The following is a 17,844-nucleotide window of genomic DNA, read 5'->3' on the forward strand; positions in this document are numbered from 1 at the left end:
GATGACAAACGGATGAGATATGGACTGTATACGGAACGGAAACGGATGCCACACGGATGCATCCGGGAAAAAAAAACAGATCGTTTTTTGCGGACCGCAAAAACAGATCGGTCATGTGAATGTAGCCTTAATCTGATCTGCCGTTCATAAACAGCAGGCAGAAATAAGTGAATAGCGCCTCCCAGAGTCAGAAAATCTCTGGGGTTTCAGGGAGTAGCTGAGACCCTGGAAATCATGATTCAGGCCGGTTTTTCAGGTCCCCGCTCACGTGGTCACCGGTATACACCGTATACCAATGATCACGTTACAGTAAAAGACAGCGCCGGTAAAAAATTATTTATCTTCCATCTGGCATGAACAAACATGTCAGATGGGAGATAAATCTCCTCCCCGGTCCCCTGCGGTCCCCCGGTGTCGCCAAAGTGCCCCTCCCCTGACCCCCTACCGGAAATCCAAGATGGCCACGCGCACAGCAGCGCGCCGGCCACATTCACCCTACTCCTCTAATTTCTGTCACATGTGCCATGACACATGCGACAGAAAACTCCTCCCCAGGCCCTGCCAGGTCCCCCCCTATAACCCCACCGGTGTTCCCCGGTGTCCCACGGTACCTGTGCAGCGTTGATCGCTTACGGCCCCCTCCTTTACAATAGACGCTTCCGCATGCACAGAGCGGCTGTCAGCTCAGCTTCCTGTGTTCAGGCACAGTGAGTAGTGGTAACCAGGCATCTGTAAGCTACTGCAATGCCCTGCTCATGAGGTAAGGAACATAGTTGATCAGGAGAGCTATACTACATTTCCAAATGGAGGTATTTGATTTTATAGTTACCCTGCTATACGACTACCAAACATGAGAGTCCGTTATACGCCACAAGAAAACATGTCTAAATAGCGAGCTCTGTTGTTTAGTATTCATTCAGCTGGATAACTGGACTTAAAGGGGTATTCCATCTCCAAGATCCTATCCCCAATATAAAGTAGGTGGAATAGCAATAATATCAGCAAATACCAATATTTGGAAATGTAGAATAGTTCTCCTGATTAGTCATGCCCTTACTTCATGAGCAGGGCATTGCAGTTTTGGTAGCAACAGTTACGACATGGACTCTGCTGCTGTGGACCCGGGGAGAGTGGGTGCAGATTCATTGCACCCACACTCCTCACATGGAGGGTCTGCACTCCTAGAAAATGGGGATACGTTCCCTGAGCGTGTCCCCCCCATATTCTAGACGGTCCAGAATTGTCGTGGGACCCCATTTTTTTTTCCTTACAATAAATTGGTGAAAGAGGGAATGTTTTGGGGAGTGTTTTTTTAAATACTTTTTTTGTCTATTTTTTTGTTAGTACTGACAGTTTGTGATGTCGGGTATCTGATAGATGCCATGACATCGCAAACTGCTGGGCTTGATGTCAGGTGACTTTACAGCTAGTATCAACCCCATTTATTACCCCGTTTGCCACTACACCAGGGCACGGGATGAGCTGGGGTGAAGCGCCAGGATTGGCACATCTAGTGGATGTGCCACTTCTGGGGCGCCTGCGGTCTGCTATTTTTAGGCTGTGAAGTGCCAATAACTATGGACTTTTCCACCCTGAGAATACCAGACCACAGCTGTCCGCTTTACCTTGGCTGGTGATCCAATTTGGGGGGGACCCTACTTTTTTTTTGTATTTATTATTATTTATAAAATAATTATAAAAAAAAGCCTGGGGGTGACCTCCACATTGGATCACCAACCACGGTATAGCTGCCAGCTGTGGTTTTCAGGCTACAGGCATCTGCTTTACCCTAGCTGGCTATCAAAAATGGGGGGACCCCACGTCATTTTTTTTCTTAAACTATTTTTTTAAATAAAAATAAAATAATGGGCTTCCTTGTATTTTGATTGCCAGCCAAGGTAAGGCCAGGCAGATGGGGGTGGCAACCCGTAGCTGTCTGCTTTAATTGCGCTGAGAATCAAAAATACCATGGGGCGCTATATCATTGTTTTTAATGATTTATTTTTACAACACTGTCATGTCAGGCAATCAAAATACAGGGAAGCCCATTTTTTTTTTGTTATTTAAGTAAATAATAAAAAAAAAATATATGGACTTCCGCTGCATTTTTTGTATTGCTAGCTAAGGGTAATCCAAGCAGCTACTGGCTGCTAACCCCTACTGCTTGGTGTTACCTTCACTGGCAATGGAAAATCCAAGGAAGCATTTTTTTTTGCCAAAAAACTAAAAAAAAAAAATGACGTGAGCTTCGTCATATTTTTGTATGCTAGCCAGGTACAGCAGGCAGGTATGGGCTGCCCTCAACCCCCAGCTGCCTATTTGTACCCGGCTGGGAACTAAAAATATAGGGAAGCCCTTTTTTTAATTGTTTCATGAATTTCATGAACTTAAAAAAAAAAACGACGTAGGCTTCGCCCCATTTTTGTGTCCAGCCGAGTACAACTAGGCAGCTGGGTATTGGAATCCGCAGCACAGGTTAGCCCGAGGTTTCTGGGCGCCTCTGCTGCGAATTTCAGTCCACAACCTCCCCAGAAAATGGCGCTTTCATAGAAGCGCCATCATCTGGCGCAGTATCCATCTCCTCCAGCTGCCCTGGTTACGGTGGCTTGCTGGGTAATAATGAGTTAATACTAGCTTTGTTTTACTAGCTAGTATTAAGCCAGAGATTCTTAATGTCAGGCATGTTTGACCCGGCCATTAAGAATCCAATAAAGGGTTAAAAAAAAGACACCACACAGAGAAAAAATACTTTAATAGAAATAAATACACAGACACATTGGAGACTCCATGTTTATTACTCCCTGTCAGCCCTCCACCATACATGGTCTTCTGTCTTCTTTCTCCTTCAACACATGCAGTTCTGCTACATCAGGCTTCACTGCATGGGAGAAAGACGCTGCTGCCCGTGCAGAAATCACTCAGTGAGAGTGACCACAGGTTGCCGGCTGTTAGCGGTGACTTCACCGCTCACAGCCGGGTTACCATAGCAACGGTGCTCTGATCACGTGATTCCCGGTGCCACTATTCATCGGCTGTGACAGCCAGTCCTTGCATGTGGGCTGACTCTGTAAAGAGCACCCCATGCAGGAACGGGGAGTCTACCATGTGCCAGAGCATGTCGCCGGTACACGGAGATACACAAACGATCACCGCGTACTGGAGAGATGCACTGACAGGACCTAGGACAGGACATGATGTCTAGCCATGTGACCAGTCTGTAGCCAATGAGATAATAGACACATGACTGGTCACATGGCTTTTTTGATGTCACAATAGATCCTATCATCAGTGCTGGTTACCGGGAGGACGCAGCGATTATTGTAAGGAAAACTAGCAGGAGATAGAGTGGAGGACGCATCGCGGGCATCGGTAAGTGTAATGGCAATGTTTATTAACTGTATGTGTACATTTCTAATGTGTTTTTATGTGTTTGTGATTGCCTCCCATTGTTTTTAATGGGGTTCGAGAGGTTCGTCGAACGGCTCGTCGAACGCGGCACCGTTCGACGAACTGAACCGAACTCGAACTCTCGGAGGGTGGTTCATCTCTAATTATGAGTTAATACTAATCTGCAGGTGAGATGCCTGAGGTTGCATTATTGCTTGTTTCACAGTTGTCTGTACTGTTCTGCCTGTCTATTTATTGTACCCAATTATGTAAATTGAAACTTGTGAGCCCCAATGCAAAAGCTCCAATAGGGCCATCAATTATTTCAAGTCTTTAATGGTAATGGTCTTGTCATATGGACCATGGGGCCTTTTGGACCCCCAAGGCTCGTGCCGGGTGAGATTGCAATGCCTGCACCTATTCTAGTTACGCCCTTACGCCTCTGACTGTAGCTATGAACAATAATGGATCTCCAAATGTAGACACAATCAGTACAGGAAGAATTCTTACATCAGTTCTTACTACATCAGAGCAGCCTCTGTCTCCAAGTGCCCCTCTATTATGCCCCGCCTTGGAACATTTGTGGCACCCCTGAGGCTTCAGTCGCCACAGAGGTACTGCACCTCAGCCAGAGGTGTGGTGCTCCATCCTGAGTATGGAAGAGGTCATCCACCGGTATGCACACAAAACACACAACACCTCAATTAGCAGCTCCCCACTGGGTCCGGTTAGGGTTTGTTTCCATTAATGCTATGTATAGCCACCACTGGTGATGGTACCTCCCTCCTCCTAATCCGACAGGGCCTGTGGTGGAGTCTAGTGAGTTGGGGACACTGTAGTGACAGACAGTTGGAAGGAGCATTAGAGGAGTGAAGACCTGTGGTCTGGAGCTGTTGCAGCTCGGCCCAGGCACAAGACAGAAAGGGTAATAGAGACCACGGAAAGTGCACAATACTCCCGTGGCCTCATTCCACATATGACATATTGGAGTGGAGGGACTTGGTCGCAGAACAGGGACTGGTCCCTTGACTAGAGGAGAAGAACCAACGTGCTCTGCTAGTAAAACCAGAGGCTAAGGAAACATCTAGTACCAAAACAAATTCCACACACGAATCCGCTGGAATGTGGCCACATAGGACCAAGGGATAGAGCTTCAAACCACGCAACAGGGTCCGCGGACACCGGCTCAGGGCACTGTATGCGTATGCACAGGACAGGCAAGAGAGAAGTCAGCACAGGAAGACGACCAGGGAAGGTACATAAGAAAGGTGCACTGGCCTTGACCTCCGAACTGCCTGTGATTGACTGGAGCCCATCACAGTGGAACCGAGCACTCCACAGGCGGTCACTGACTAGTCGTGTTACCTTGGAACCTGCTACAGTGAGTAAAAACTTTGAGACTGCATCCTCGTGTCGTTCCGTTGTCTGCCTGCATCCCTGCCATCACCTACTACCACCGTCATCTGCCCTGGGGCTCAGCTCTACCTGTGGAGAGCTATACCAACCAAGCTGCGTCACCATCTGCCCCAGAGGTCCCATCCTGCATCGTCGGCTATCTCTGGCCGAGTACCACAGGTGGCATCACAAACTATCACCCCCATCATTATCCCCTCTTCATTGACTGACATCGTCGGGGTCACGGAACTGGTCCTTGCCACCGCGGCATCCCAGAAACAGAACTGCGGCCCGGTAACAAGTGCCCCACGGCCCCGGTGCGGGCATGTCACTTTCTTTTAACCCCTTCACGACCTTTGACGGATATATCCGTCATGGAGCGTGTGCTGTTAAGCCCCGCCCCCTGCCACGGGCAGGATGCGGCGATCGGCGCACATATCAGCTGTTTTCAACAGCTGACATGTGTGCCTGCATGTTACGAGTGGAATCGCATTCCACCCATAACATTAAGCCCTTACATCTTGCTGCCAAAGTCTGGCAGCGAGATGTATATACGCGCAGCCATGATTTTCACTTACCGCCGCCCCCACCGGAAGTCATGTGAGTGATCACGTGACTTTTGGTGGTTGCCATAGTATCACAGGGTCATATGCTGACGCCTGCAGCTATGACGAGTCACTTTCGTTTTCACTCGGCCCGGAGCCGAATGAATCAGGAAGTGATCAAATCTGCTGTTTACAGCTGTGTAGCTGTGATCAGCAGATAGGGCAGAGCGATCGGATGTTTGATTGCTATAGCCCCCTAGGGGGACTAGTAAAATAAAAAAAAAAAAAAGTAAAAAAAAAGTTTAAAAAACAAAAACCAAAAAAAACCCCTAAAAGTTCAAATCACCCCCCTTTCACCCCATTCAAAAGTAAAGGGTTAAAAAAATAAATATACACATATTTGGTATCGCCACTTTCATAAATGCCCGATCTATCAAAATATAAAATTAATCTGATTGGTAAGGGCATAGTGGCAAAAAAAATTCCAAACGCCAAAATTACGTTTTTTGGTCGTCATAAATTTTACGCAAAATGCAATAACAGGCGATCAAAACGTAGCATCTGTGCAAAAATGGTACCATTAAAAATGTCAGCGCAAGACGCAAAAAATAAGCTGTCACTAAGCCATAGATCCCAAAAAATGACAACGCTACGGGTTTCGGAAAATAGCGCAAAACGTACGCCACTTTTATTGGACAAGCTTGTGAATTTTTTTTAACCCCTTAGATACACGTAAACCTATACATGTTTGGTGTCTACAAACTCGCACCGACCTCAGGCATCAGACCCACACATCAGTTTTACCATATAGTGAACACGGTGAATAAAACATCCCAAAAACTATTGTGCCATCACACTTTTTTTGCAGTTTTTCCATACTTGGAATTTTTTTGCTCTTTTCCAGTACACCATATGGTAAAAATTATGGTTTTATTTAAAAGTACAACTTGTCCCACAAAAAAAAAGCCCTCATATGTCAAGATTGATTGAAAAATAAAAAAGTTACGGCTCTTAGAAGAAGAGGAGCAAAAAAACAAAAACGCAAAAACGGAAAACGCCCTGGGGCTGAAGGGGTTAATCTACTAATCTGCATGTCTCACTTGTATAGCAAGTTCTGCCTTGATACAGAGACTCTGTGGGAAAATTACTAATACGTTTTCTAAGTAGTGTTCTCCACCACTTTCCATGGAGAGAACAATGATTTCTTACACGTTCATAGGTATGGGAAAATCTATGGTCTTCTAGTTATGTTCAGGTAGCGATTCACAATATCCACACATACTACACGTCAATGACTGGTTAGGATGGATATATTGGTGGACAGCGCTATGTATGAACAGGGGCATACATAGAAATCATGGGGCCCCATAGCAGAATTTCTTATTGGGCCTCCCGCTCAAAAAAAATAATAAAATTTGGCTGGGTCACAGAAGGATACTTTTCAACTTCATAGCCCTTATTACAAAGTAATTTTCCTCCTATTGAAGCCCCTACATTCCCCTTTCATTGCAGCTATAAAGTATGATGGCAACAAAAGTGCCTCACAAACACTGTATGATCCCACACAATAATTCCTCCACAGTATCCTCCACATACACAGGATGATGACAATACTGTACCCCCCTTCAATTACCCTTGCAATGCATGATGACCCTCGACACAGTAAGATCCCCAACTGTGACCCCCACACAGCCCTCCATACAATATAATGGGCCTACATATAGTATAATGGCCCCTAGTATCCCTCCAAATAGTATACCAGTCCCCATAAAGCCCTCTGCACAGTATGAAGGACCCCACACAAACCTTCACACTGTATAATTGCTTGCATACAGTATAATAGCCCTCAAATAACTGTAGAATAAGTTATAAAGACTACCTCATAGCCCTCCAAATAACTTAATTGGCCCCACAAAGCTTTCCATATAGTAAAATGGGCCACACATAGTTGAGTAATGGGCCCCTTATATTTCTCCATATGTAATATGCACCCATTATATTTCTCCATATAGTAGTATAAACCCTTTATATTCCTCTATATAATATTATACACCCTTTATATTCCTCCATATAGTATAATGCAACCCATATTCCTTCATATAATATACCGTAATGCACCTTCTCTCATCATTGCTTTCAATTGTATCGGCACCTGTGATGTTGATATGATTGAAAGTGCGATCCTCAGTGGGGGGCCCGTGGGAGGGGAAGGGGGCCCGATGCTAGCGCTGGCACCGGGCCCTTCTGACTCTTGGGACCCATAGCGGTTGCATGGCCTGCCTCTATTGCCAGTATGCCACTGTGTATGAAACACTTACTAAAGATACTGGATTTTGTAACTATAGTAGTACATTCTCAGTTTCACATAGTTGGAAGCCACTTTCATGTCTTTTTCAAGTTCTGACTTGCTGACACAAAAATTATTGTTCATATGTCAGCATTAACGGCTTCTGTGATTCACACAGGAACAAAATGGAGCCCTTCTTTTCATGTGATATTGGTCTGGAGATTCTCATCATCTACCTCTTTCAGTTTGAATATTGTAAATGCTTTATTCCATCACATTCCTAAAGTACGGTAAGAGATAATGATTACTAATGTACCTCTGAATCCAGGTAAGCCTGTGAGTCCAACTGGGCCTTGGGTTCCCATCTCTCCTTTTGGTCCTGGGGGACCTATATTACAAAACACAGAAATCACATTGTGAGAGCATAAAAACTGTATAAAATAAAAGTTAAAAAAGGCTCAACAGTCAGGTCACCCCTCTACTATGTGCAATAACACTTTTCGTGTTTGCTCCAGATATTACAAATGTTGTTAAACGCATCTTAGTTAAAATTAAGTACTGTCTGTATTAAGACAACATGGGCTTATGCGAGTCTCCCCTGTCCCTCTGTACACATATTGATGCTCAAGGGGGCTTTACACGCAACAACATCGCTAACGAGATATTGTTGGGGTCACAGAATTTGTGACGCACATCCGGCCTTGTTAGCGACGACGTTGCATGTGAAACGTACGAACGACTGATAACGATCAAAATTACTCACCTAATTGTTGATCGTTGACACGTCGATCAAATCCCAAATATCGTTGCTGTTGCAGGACGCAGAATGTTCGTCGTTCCTGAGGCAGCACACATCGCTACGTGTGACACCCCCAGGAACGAGGAACAACACCGTACCTGCGTCCTCCGGCAATGAGGTGGGCGTCTCTTTCTTTCGGCAGTCTCCACCCCTCCGCTTCTATTGAACGGCTGCCGTGTGACGTCGCACAAACCGCCCCCTTAGAAAGGAGGCGGTTCGCCGACCACAGCGACGTCGCTAGGCAGGTAAGTATGTGTGACGGGGACTAATGATTTTCTGCGCCACGTGCAGCGATTTGCCCGTGAAGCGCAACCTACGGGGGTGGGTGCGATCGGCAGCAACATCGCTAGTGATGTCGCTGCGTGTAAAGTGGCCTTTAGCCTTAGGAATTTGATACAGTTGAAACTCGAAGTTTCCACCCACTCTCTAAAAAGACACATCTGCAGGTTTTTCTCACTATCTGACATGAAATCAGAATAAATCTTTCCCATTTTAGGTCAATTAGGAACCAAAATTATTTATATTTGCTAAATGTCAGAATAATGAGAGAGAATGTTTTAAGGCATTTGTTTTACTTTCTGCAAAGTCAATTGTTTACATCCTTTTCCTTAGTATTTGCTACCATTGCCCTTACACTGTATGACTTGGGTCCTACATCTAGCTTCTTATAATAGTTGGTAGGAATTACATTTGTGAAAGTTTTCCTGCCTGATATTGACATTAGCTTTAGCTGGACTCAAAAAATGATTATTTTAACTTTAGGATTATACGGCCATTTCTGACATGGATCTTAAAAGTAAGTACACCAGCCTCATCTGATGAAAAATATTTATGTAATATGTATTAAGTGTATATATTGGGGGAAAAAAAAGTATTTAGTCAGCCACCAATTGTGCAAGTTCTCCCACTTAAAAAGATGAGAGAGGCCTTTAACTGACATCATAGGTAGACCACAACTATGAGAGACAAAAAGAGAAAACAAATCCAGAAAATCACCTTGTCTGATTTGGCAAGATTTTTTTTTGCAAACTATTGTGGCAAATAAGTATTTGGTCAATATCAAACGTTCATCTCAATATTTGTTATATATCCTTTGTTGGCAATGACAGAGGTCAAACGTTTTCTGTAAGTCTTCACAAGGTTGGCACACACTGTTGGTGGTATGTTAGGCCATTCCTCCATGCAGATCTCCTCTAGAGCAGTGATGTTTGGGCCTGTTGCTGGACAACACAGACTTTCAAATCCCTCCAAAGGTTTTCTATGGGGTTGAGATCTGGAGACTGGGTAGGCCACTCCAGGACCTTCAGATGCTTCTTACAAAGCCACTCCTTTGTTGCCCTGGCAGTGTGTTTAGGATCATTATCATGCTGAAAGACCCAGCCATGTTTCATCTTCAATACCCTTGCCGATGGAAGGAGGTTTGCACTCAAAATCTCATGATATATGGCCCCATTTATTCTTTCATGTACAGTCGTTCTAGTCCCTTTGCAGAGAAACAGCCCAAAAGCATGATGTTGCCACCCCCATACTTCACAATAGGTATGGTGTTTTTTTGGATGCAACTGAGCATTCTGTCTCCTCCAAGCACGATGAGTTGTGTTTCTACCAAACAGTTGTACTTTGGTTTCATCAGATCATATGACATTCTCCCAGTACTCTTCTGAATAATCCAAATGGTCTCTAGCAAACTACAGACATGCCCGGACATGTACTGGCTTAGGCAGAGGACTACGTCTGACACTGCAGGAGTCCCTGGTGGCATAGTGTGTTACTGATGGTAGCCTTTGGTATGGTGGTCTCAGTTCTATGCAGGTCATTCACTAGGTCCCCCGTGTGGTTCTGAGATTTTTGCTCACTCTTCTTGTGATCATTTTGACCCCATGGGGTGAGATCTTGAGTGTAGCCCAGATCGAGGGAGATTATCAGTGTTCTTATATGTCTTCCATTTTCTTATTATTGCTCCAACAGTTGATTTCATCACACCAAGCTGTTTGCCTATTGCAGATTCAGTCTTCACAGCCTGGTGCAGGGCTATAATTTTGTTTCTGGTGTCCTTCGACATCTGTTTGGTCTTCACCATAGTGGAGTTTGGAGTGTGAATGTTTGAGGTTGTGGACAGGTTTCTTTTAGGCCCGTTTCACACGTCAGTGAAAAACAGTGACGTTTTTCACTGGCGTGTAAAACACGCACATGTCCCTGCGTGTGCCGTGAACCACGGCACACGTGGGTTGTCTAAGTGCAATCCAGGCTCCGTTCTCCGTGGCCTGTGATTGCACTTAGAAATCAACTCACCTGCGCCCGCTCCCGCTCTCCGTGGTGCTGAATCCTCCCGCGGTGCAGCATCCGGCCGGCGGTGACCCCTGCAGCAGCTGCTTCCAGGTCGGCTGTGTCGCGCATAATGAATATGCGCGACAGTAATCAGCCGGGATTAGAAGCTTCAGGGAGAACGGGCTGCAGAGGACATCGCTGGACGCCGGGTGAGTTAAAATGTTTATTATTTTAAATGCACGTTTTTTTCTGGCACGTGTTTCACAGACCACACCACTGCGTGGTCTGTGGAACATCAGTGATGCCAGAAAAAAATGGACATGTCTCCGTGTAGCAATCACGCACACGCGGGTACGCTGCACGGAGACACGTGCAGTGAAAAATCACTGACATCTGAGCAGACCCATTCATTATAATGGGTCTGCGTATGTCAGTGATTCTGGTACGTTTAAAAAAAAGCACAAACGTACCAGAATCACTGACGTGTGAAAGGGGCCTTATACTGATAACAAGTTCAAACAGGTGTCATTACTACAGGTAATGAGAGGAGGACAGAGGAGCCTCTTAAAGAAGAAGTTACAGGTCTGTGAGAGCCAGAATTCTTGCATGTTTTTAGGTGACTAAATACTTATTTTCCACCGTAATTTGCAAAAAAAATCTTGCCAACTCAGACAAGGTGATTTTCTGGATTTGTTTTCTCATTTTGTCTCTCATAGTTGTGGTCTACCTATGATGTCAGTTACAGGCCTCTCTCATCTTTTTAAGTGGGAGAACTTGCACAATTAGTGGCTGACTAAATATTTTTTTTCAACATCCTATATATCTATTGGTTTGTTGTTGTACCTATCCAGTGTACTAATAATGCACGTTGCTCTGTGACTCGTATGTCTGCTAATATGCAATGTTATTTGGTATTTTATTACTACTGAAAATAATATTTTATTACAAGAAATAAGAAAATCCCTTTTTTAAAAATCTTACCTTGAACAAGTGTTAAGTTTTTTAATGTAGCAGACTGTTCCCAGTCTTTTAATTTGAGGTCATTCGTGACTTGATTCAGTATTTTCACTTCGTCTTTCATTTCTTGTTCCAGGATAATATATTTCTCTTTCACATTAGTCAAATCTATGGACGCATTCCGAAAATATGTGTTCTGTTGCCCAATTTCCTTTAAAAAAAGGACAGTTGAAAAGTTTAAAAACAGTAATATTTATGTTAGAGTTGGAATAAAGCATGTGATGTTGGTGACTTTTTTGTAAATTTTTTTAAATCAAATATCTGCACAAAAACGTCATGTTTAAGGCCTTGTGCGCACACTGCGTTTTTACCCGCGGTTTTACCCGCGGTTTTACTGCAGAAATTTCTTGAGAAATGTTTGTAGCCTTTCTGCAGACATTTCCCAGCAAAAGCTATGGGGAAAAAAATAGCTGTGTGCACACTGCGTTTTTTTCTCAAGGACATTCTTTCTGCAGAATTTCTTGAGAAAATGTGCATGTCACTTCTTTTCCGCAAGTACCTGCGATATTTCACTTCATTCACTGTAATGTAATTGCAAAATACCGCGGGTATACCGAAGGTAGCAAATGATGTGCGGTTTACCCTCGGTATAGCCGCGGTTTACCTGCGGTAATGTTCATCACTGCCTGTGTTTTGCAGGGAAGTGATGTCATTATGACAGGAAGAGGAAACGGAGCAGAGAGTAAACACACACACATCACAGACACAGACATAGAAAACACACAGATCACATTCACACACAGACATATAGAATACACATAGAAATCAAACGGACATATAAAAATAAAAAAACGCGGGCTCCGCTGTATTTTTACCTTCCAGCCGAGGTAAACACACAGCGGTGGCCCGGTATTCTCAGGCTGGGGAGGGCGAGGGCCAGGGTTAATGCCCCCCCCTTCCTCCCGCAGCCGAGAATATCAGCCCGCATCTGCCCCGGGACTGTCGCACTCATTATGCGGCAGTCCCGAAGTGTCCCTGGCTCTTCCAGATTACCGTGATGCGGTGGCAGTCCAGGTAGTAAGGAGTTAAATGGCAGTGGATCGCTGCCATTTAAGTCCCGGCTTAATCATGGCAGAGTCTATGAGACAGCTTTCATGATTAACCCGTAAGTAAAGTGAAAAAACACACACCGAAAAATCCTTTATTTTAAATAAAATAACAAAAAAGCCCCTCTTTCATCCCTTTATTACTAGAGTTGAGCGCGGTTCGCGGTTCTCCAGTTCGCGGTTCGAGTGATTTTGGGGGCTGTTCTAGATCGAACTAGAACTCGAGCTTTTTCCTAAAAGCTCGATAGTTCTAGATACGTTCGAGAACGGTTCTAGCAGCAAAAAGCAGGGCTTTTTACAGCTACAGTGTGCAGGAGCCATCGCTGGCAGCCTGCCAGAAGCTGGTAACCAAGATAAACATCGGGTATCCAAGCAAAGCGCTTTGGTTAGTAACCCGATGTTTATCCTAGTTACGTGCAGGAAGCCCACACTTCCCCGCTCAGCTCGCTCCGCCCCCTCCTGCCCGCGGCATGTACACATACACACACACACACACTCTGCACACACACTCTGCACACATGGTCCCGCTCGGCTTACCTGCGGTGATGAAGTCCCGCCATCCCGACCTCAGCGCTGTCACTGTCCTCCATGGCCGCCGCTTGTCACATCACCTTCTCTCGCTTCCGACCCGAGACTGACTAGCGGTGACGTCACGGGCCTCTCGCGATACTTGGCTGTGAAGGCGGCGGTCATTGAACTCAGTAAGAGGTGCTGTCAGCAGTGCAGGAGATCAGCGCAGGTAATGTACATCGCTGACAGCAGCACTTGTCATCCCCTGCAGTGACCTGGGCTGACCCATTGATGTTAGCTCAGGTCACTGCACTGCTCTCCCAGCCAATGGGGAACATCCTGCTCTTCATTGACTGGGACAGTGTGGATCGTCATGGCAACCCCTTGGATTACACCAGACCTGGATTTGTTTTTCTTTCTAATAAATTGGTTAAAGAGGGAATGTTTTGGGGAGTGTTTTTTCAAATAAAAATGTGTTAGTCGTCTATTTTTTTTTATTACTGACTGGGTTGGTGACGTCGGGTATCTGATAGACGCCTGACCTCACCAACCCCAGGGCTTGATGCCAGGTGACATTACACATCTGGTATTAACCCCATATATTACCCCGTTTGCCACCGCACCAGGGCGCGGGATGAGCTGGGGCGAAGCACCAGGATTGGCGCATCTAATGGATGCGCCACTTCTGGGGCGGCTGCGGCCTGCTATTTTTAGGCTGGGGAGAGTCCAATAACCATTGACCTCCCTAGTCTGAGAATATCAGACCCCAGCTGTCTGCTTTACCTTGGCTGGTGATCCAATTTTGGGGGGACCCCTACGTGTTTTTTTTTTTAATTATTTATTTAATTTAAAATAACAGCGTGGGGTGCCCTCAGTTTTGGATTACCAGCCAAGGTGAGGTTGCCAGCTGTGGTCTGCAGGCTGCAGCCGTCTGCTTTACCCTAGCTGGCTACAAAACTAGGGGGAACCCTACGTCATTTTTTTTTTTCATTTTTTTGGCTAAATACAAAGCTAAGCACCCCTTAGTGCCACATGAAAGGCACCAAAGGGTGCAAAATTACAAAATGCAGGAGAGTGGGACATTATGTGTCTTTCTGCCATTATAATGACAGAAAAACTGATATGAAGTGTGCAAGCACAGGAAAATCACCAGAGCGCTCTACGCTGTGAAAAGCAGTACAAAATGGCACTGGAGTGAACATGTGACCGCCTCATGTAGGATGAAGCTATGGATCCTGGGTAAATTTATGCATTTACCCTCCTTCAGCTATTTTGCAGTACACAAAAAAAACGGAAGGCACACGGATGACAAACAGATGACATACGGACCGTCTACGGAACGGAAACGGATGCCACACGGATGCACCCGTGAAAAAAAACGGACTGTTTTTTGCAGACCGCAAAAATGGATCGGTCATGTTAATGTAGCGTTATTCTGATCTGCCGTTTATAAAGAGCAGGCAGAAATAAGTGAATAACGCCCCCCGGCGTCAGAAAATCTCCGGGGTTTCAGGGCTAGCTGAGACCCTGGAGATCATGATTCAGGATGGTTTTTCCGGTCCCCGCTCACGTGATCACAGGTATACACCGTACACCGATGATCACGTTACAGTAAATGACAGCGCCGGTAAAAAATTATTTATCTCCCATCTGGCATGAACAAACACTTCTTCTCCACTTCTCCACTTTTTCTCCACTTCTTCTCCACTTTTTCTCCACTTTTTCTCCACTTTTTCTCCACTTCTTCTCACTTTTTCTCCACCTTTTCTCCACTTTTTCTCCATTTTTTCTCCACTTTTTCTCCACTTTTTCTCCACTTTTTCTACATTTTTTCTCCATTTTTTCTCCACTTTTTCTCCACTTTTTCTCCACTTTTTCTACATTTTTTCTCCACTTTTTCTCCACTTTTTCTCCACTTTTTCTCCACTTTTTCTCCACTTTTTCTCCACTTCTTCTCCACTTCTCCACTTTTTCTCCACCTTTTCTCAATTTTTTCTCCACTTTTTCTCCACTTTTTCTCCACTTTTTCTCCACTTTTTCTCCACTTTTTCTCCACTTTTTCTCCACTTCTTCTCCACTTCTTAGTACTCCCACAGGGGCATGCTAACATGCTATGTGGGCCAACTAGCCAAGGGAACTCACACCCTTGCGACTAGTCTTGGGCCTCATTAGCATATAAGAAACGATCTTTAGAAATACTTTTTCTAAAGATTTGTTTATTTATACTAGTGTATACAGGAACAATTAGGCAGGGATTACTAATATGTGTCATGATCTAGGCCGGCTTTTCCCTGCTGCTGGTTACACCCAACCCTGGCTTGGTCATGTCAGGGGTTAACTTCCCTTGCCTCATACTGGATCCCAGGATGCTATATATTGCCGCTCTACCTATGGCTCAGTGCCAGTGATTTTTCTGCCTTGCAGCTTGTATACTTGTTCTGGTGAGTGTTCCCGATCTGTTCTTCCTCCCTGCTACTGTCCCGGTCTCTGACTTCCTGCTCCTGTCTGTTGTTGTGTTTCCCTCTGCATATCTGATCTCCCGGCTTCCGACTCGGTTCCGTTTTCTGACTTTGATATTGATCCTGCCTTTGCAGTGACTCGACTTTCCTGGCTAGACCCTGACTCTTTGACTATCTATTGCCCTCTAATGGTTCGCCTGTTAACTGCCTGCTGAAGTTACTCTGAAGTACTTCAGCTGACTTTCCGTTACAGTGTTTCTTTGTCTCTCCTTCACTACTTTGCTGCCACCTAGTGGGTATTACACTGTACTACGTCTTGCTAGCCCTTGTACAGCATAACAATATGCACCCAGAACTGCTCCTAGTTCTGGGTGCAAATTGCATATGACAGGTTTCTTTTAAAGAAAGAATTATTTGTGATCCTGTGCTGTAATGTCTGTATACTTTTTTACTTCCTCCGTGGCCCAGGAGGTGTGGTATGATCAGACCATGTCCCTGCATGGGCAGACACGGCCATTACACAGTACATAACAGGGGCACATTTATAAGATTATCTCAGCACAGGAAAAAAAAACTTAAACATCCGATTGTGTACATTTTTATTATTTCAAAATCCATTGATTAAAATTAACTTAATAGCTAAAGTTTGTTATTTGGAGAACCCCTTTACATGATCAAATAGCCTGGGTCTGTCTTGGTGGGAAGCCCACTTTAAAAAATATAGTTGCTGGTGAATATTCATGACTATCTTACATGCAGAATATTAGTAAATGAAGATGAGTCTTGCTTTCATACCAGGAACAGCCATGACCATATATTTTTGTGTTTGATTAAAACGTTGCATTATTATGTGGCCTTTCCTTCCACACAAGGATGGGACAGCTCAGCCGAAACATCTTACCAATCTCACAAACGGTGTTCTGCTTTATGACTTTCTTCTATGATGTCCATATCTCTTTGGTATATGAACAGAGCTTGTTTTCCCAAGACAATGCTTTCAACAGGAACAAAAAATTCTCTAAAATTTCTATTTGAGATGATCTTGTTTCCTTCAAGAGTAACCGTAATTTTATTTTTTTTCCTAAATCAATAACACGCATGAAAATAATAAGTTTTGTCATATTTGTTATTACAGAAATCTGTTTCTTTATACTCCTGGACTGATCATTCATTACTAAAATTCTCAGTTTATGGGTAAATTCTGTCTTCAGTTAATACAGATTTTACCAATACTAAGATAGGAGATGACAACTGATGTTTATAAAGTTTTATGGAGAACTATAGCTGTCATTATAGGAGAAATAGTCTGCGTCAGCCTCCAGCTCCTCCTTCCTCCATGGAATTTTAAAAGCACCAACGGTCATCTTCTATTTCAGTATTCATTGAATATAGATTTGAAAGATTTTACCCAGAATTGAGAGTGAAAGATCAATCCAGGATGGGAAAAAGCAGATTTCTCTGATAAAAAAAATATTACAAAGTTGTTAACTTTAGGTGTATTATTGATTTATGAAATAAAAAGTAAAATGTTGGATAAAAAACAAACTTAAAACATATTATGAAGCATGTGTATTTGAGGAATTAACATACCTCTTCTATTAGATAGAACTTTGTAGAAATTGTTGTGTTTATGTCATCCATTTTTACTTTGCTGTCATCTAGTGAAGCTGTTAGGAGCTTGACTGTATTTTGCACAATTTGGACTTGATCTTGGCTTTTCTTTGACTGTAGCGTGGCATTATCTATCATCTGATTTAGGTTTTTCAAGGCTTCAGAGTTTAGTGAGGTTTGGGATTTGCAAGTTGAGAGATTATCTTGTAACTCATATATGACCTGAATGTAATCGTGCATGTCATTCGTCTTTATTTCTGTCTTATTTTCTTCAGTATGAAGTTTTTTTTGGAATTCTTGTTGAGTAGTTTGTTCAAAAGCAGCAGAATGTCCTACAAAGCAGGAGAGAAACCAAGCACAAAACATACATTTTACACTTTACATTGTATAATCATGGCTAAAAGTTTTGAAATTGATACAAAATTTGGTTCCCACTAAATTTTGTGTTTTTGTGTTTTTAGATCTTTTACTCAGATGTTTCTATGATTACTGAATCCCAGTTTTAAGCAGCTCATACTTT

The 17,844-nt window shown here is 43.9% G+C and overlaps 1 protein-coding gene and 1 long non-coding RNA gene across 2 annotated transcripts in view; one reads left to right on the forward strand and one right to left on the reverse strand.

Moving 5' to 3' along the window:
- Window positions 1–17,844, forward strand: part of LOC142290409 (uncharacterized) — a 158,334-nt gene that overhangs the window by 76,520 nt on the left and 63,970 nt on the right. The gene's annotated exons all lie outside the window — the stretch shown is intronic.
- The window catches only part of LOC142290399 (macrophage scavenger receptor types I and II-like), a 127,324-nt gene that overhangs the window by 73,814 nt on the left and 35,666 nt on the right, over window positions 1–17,844 (reverse strand). The window contains exons 4-6 of the mRNA XM_075334359.1: window positions 17,304–17,656; window positions 11,663–11,849; window positions 7,931–8,002 (exon numbers count right to left, since the gene is read on the reverse strand). Coding sequence (XP_075190474.1) covers window positions 7,931–8,002; window positions 11,663–11,849; window positions 17,304–17,656 — 612 coding nt within the window. The remainder of the gene's footprint in view (window positions 1–7,930; window positions 8,003–11,662; window positions 11,850–17,303; window positions 17,657–17,844) is intronic.

This window comes from Anomaloglossus baeobatrachus, chromosome 1, assembly GCF_048569485.1.
Source record: "Anomaloglossus baeobatrachus isolate aAnoBae1 chromosome 1, aAnoBae1.hap1, whole genome shotgun sequence".
NCBI lineage: Eukaryota > Metazoa > Chordata > Amphibia > Anura > Aromobatidae > Anomaloglossus > Anomaloglossus baeobatrachus.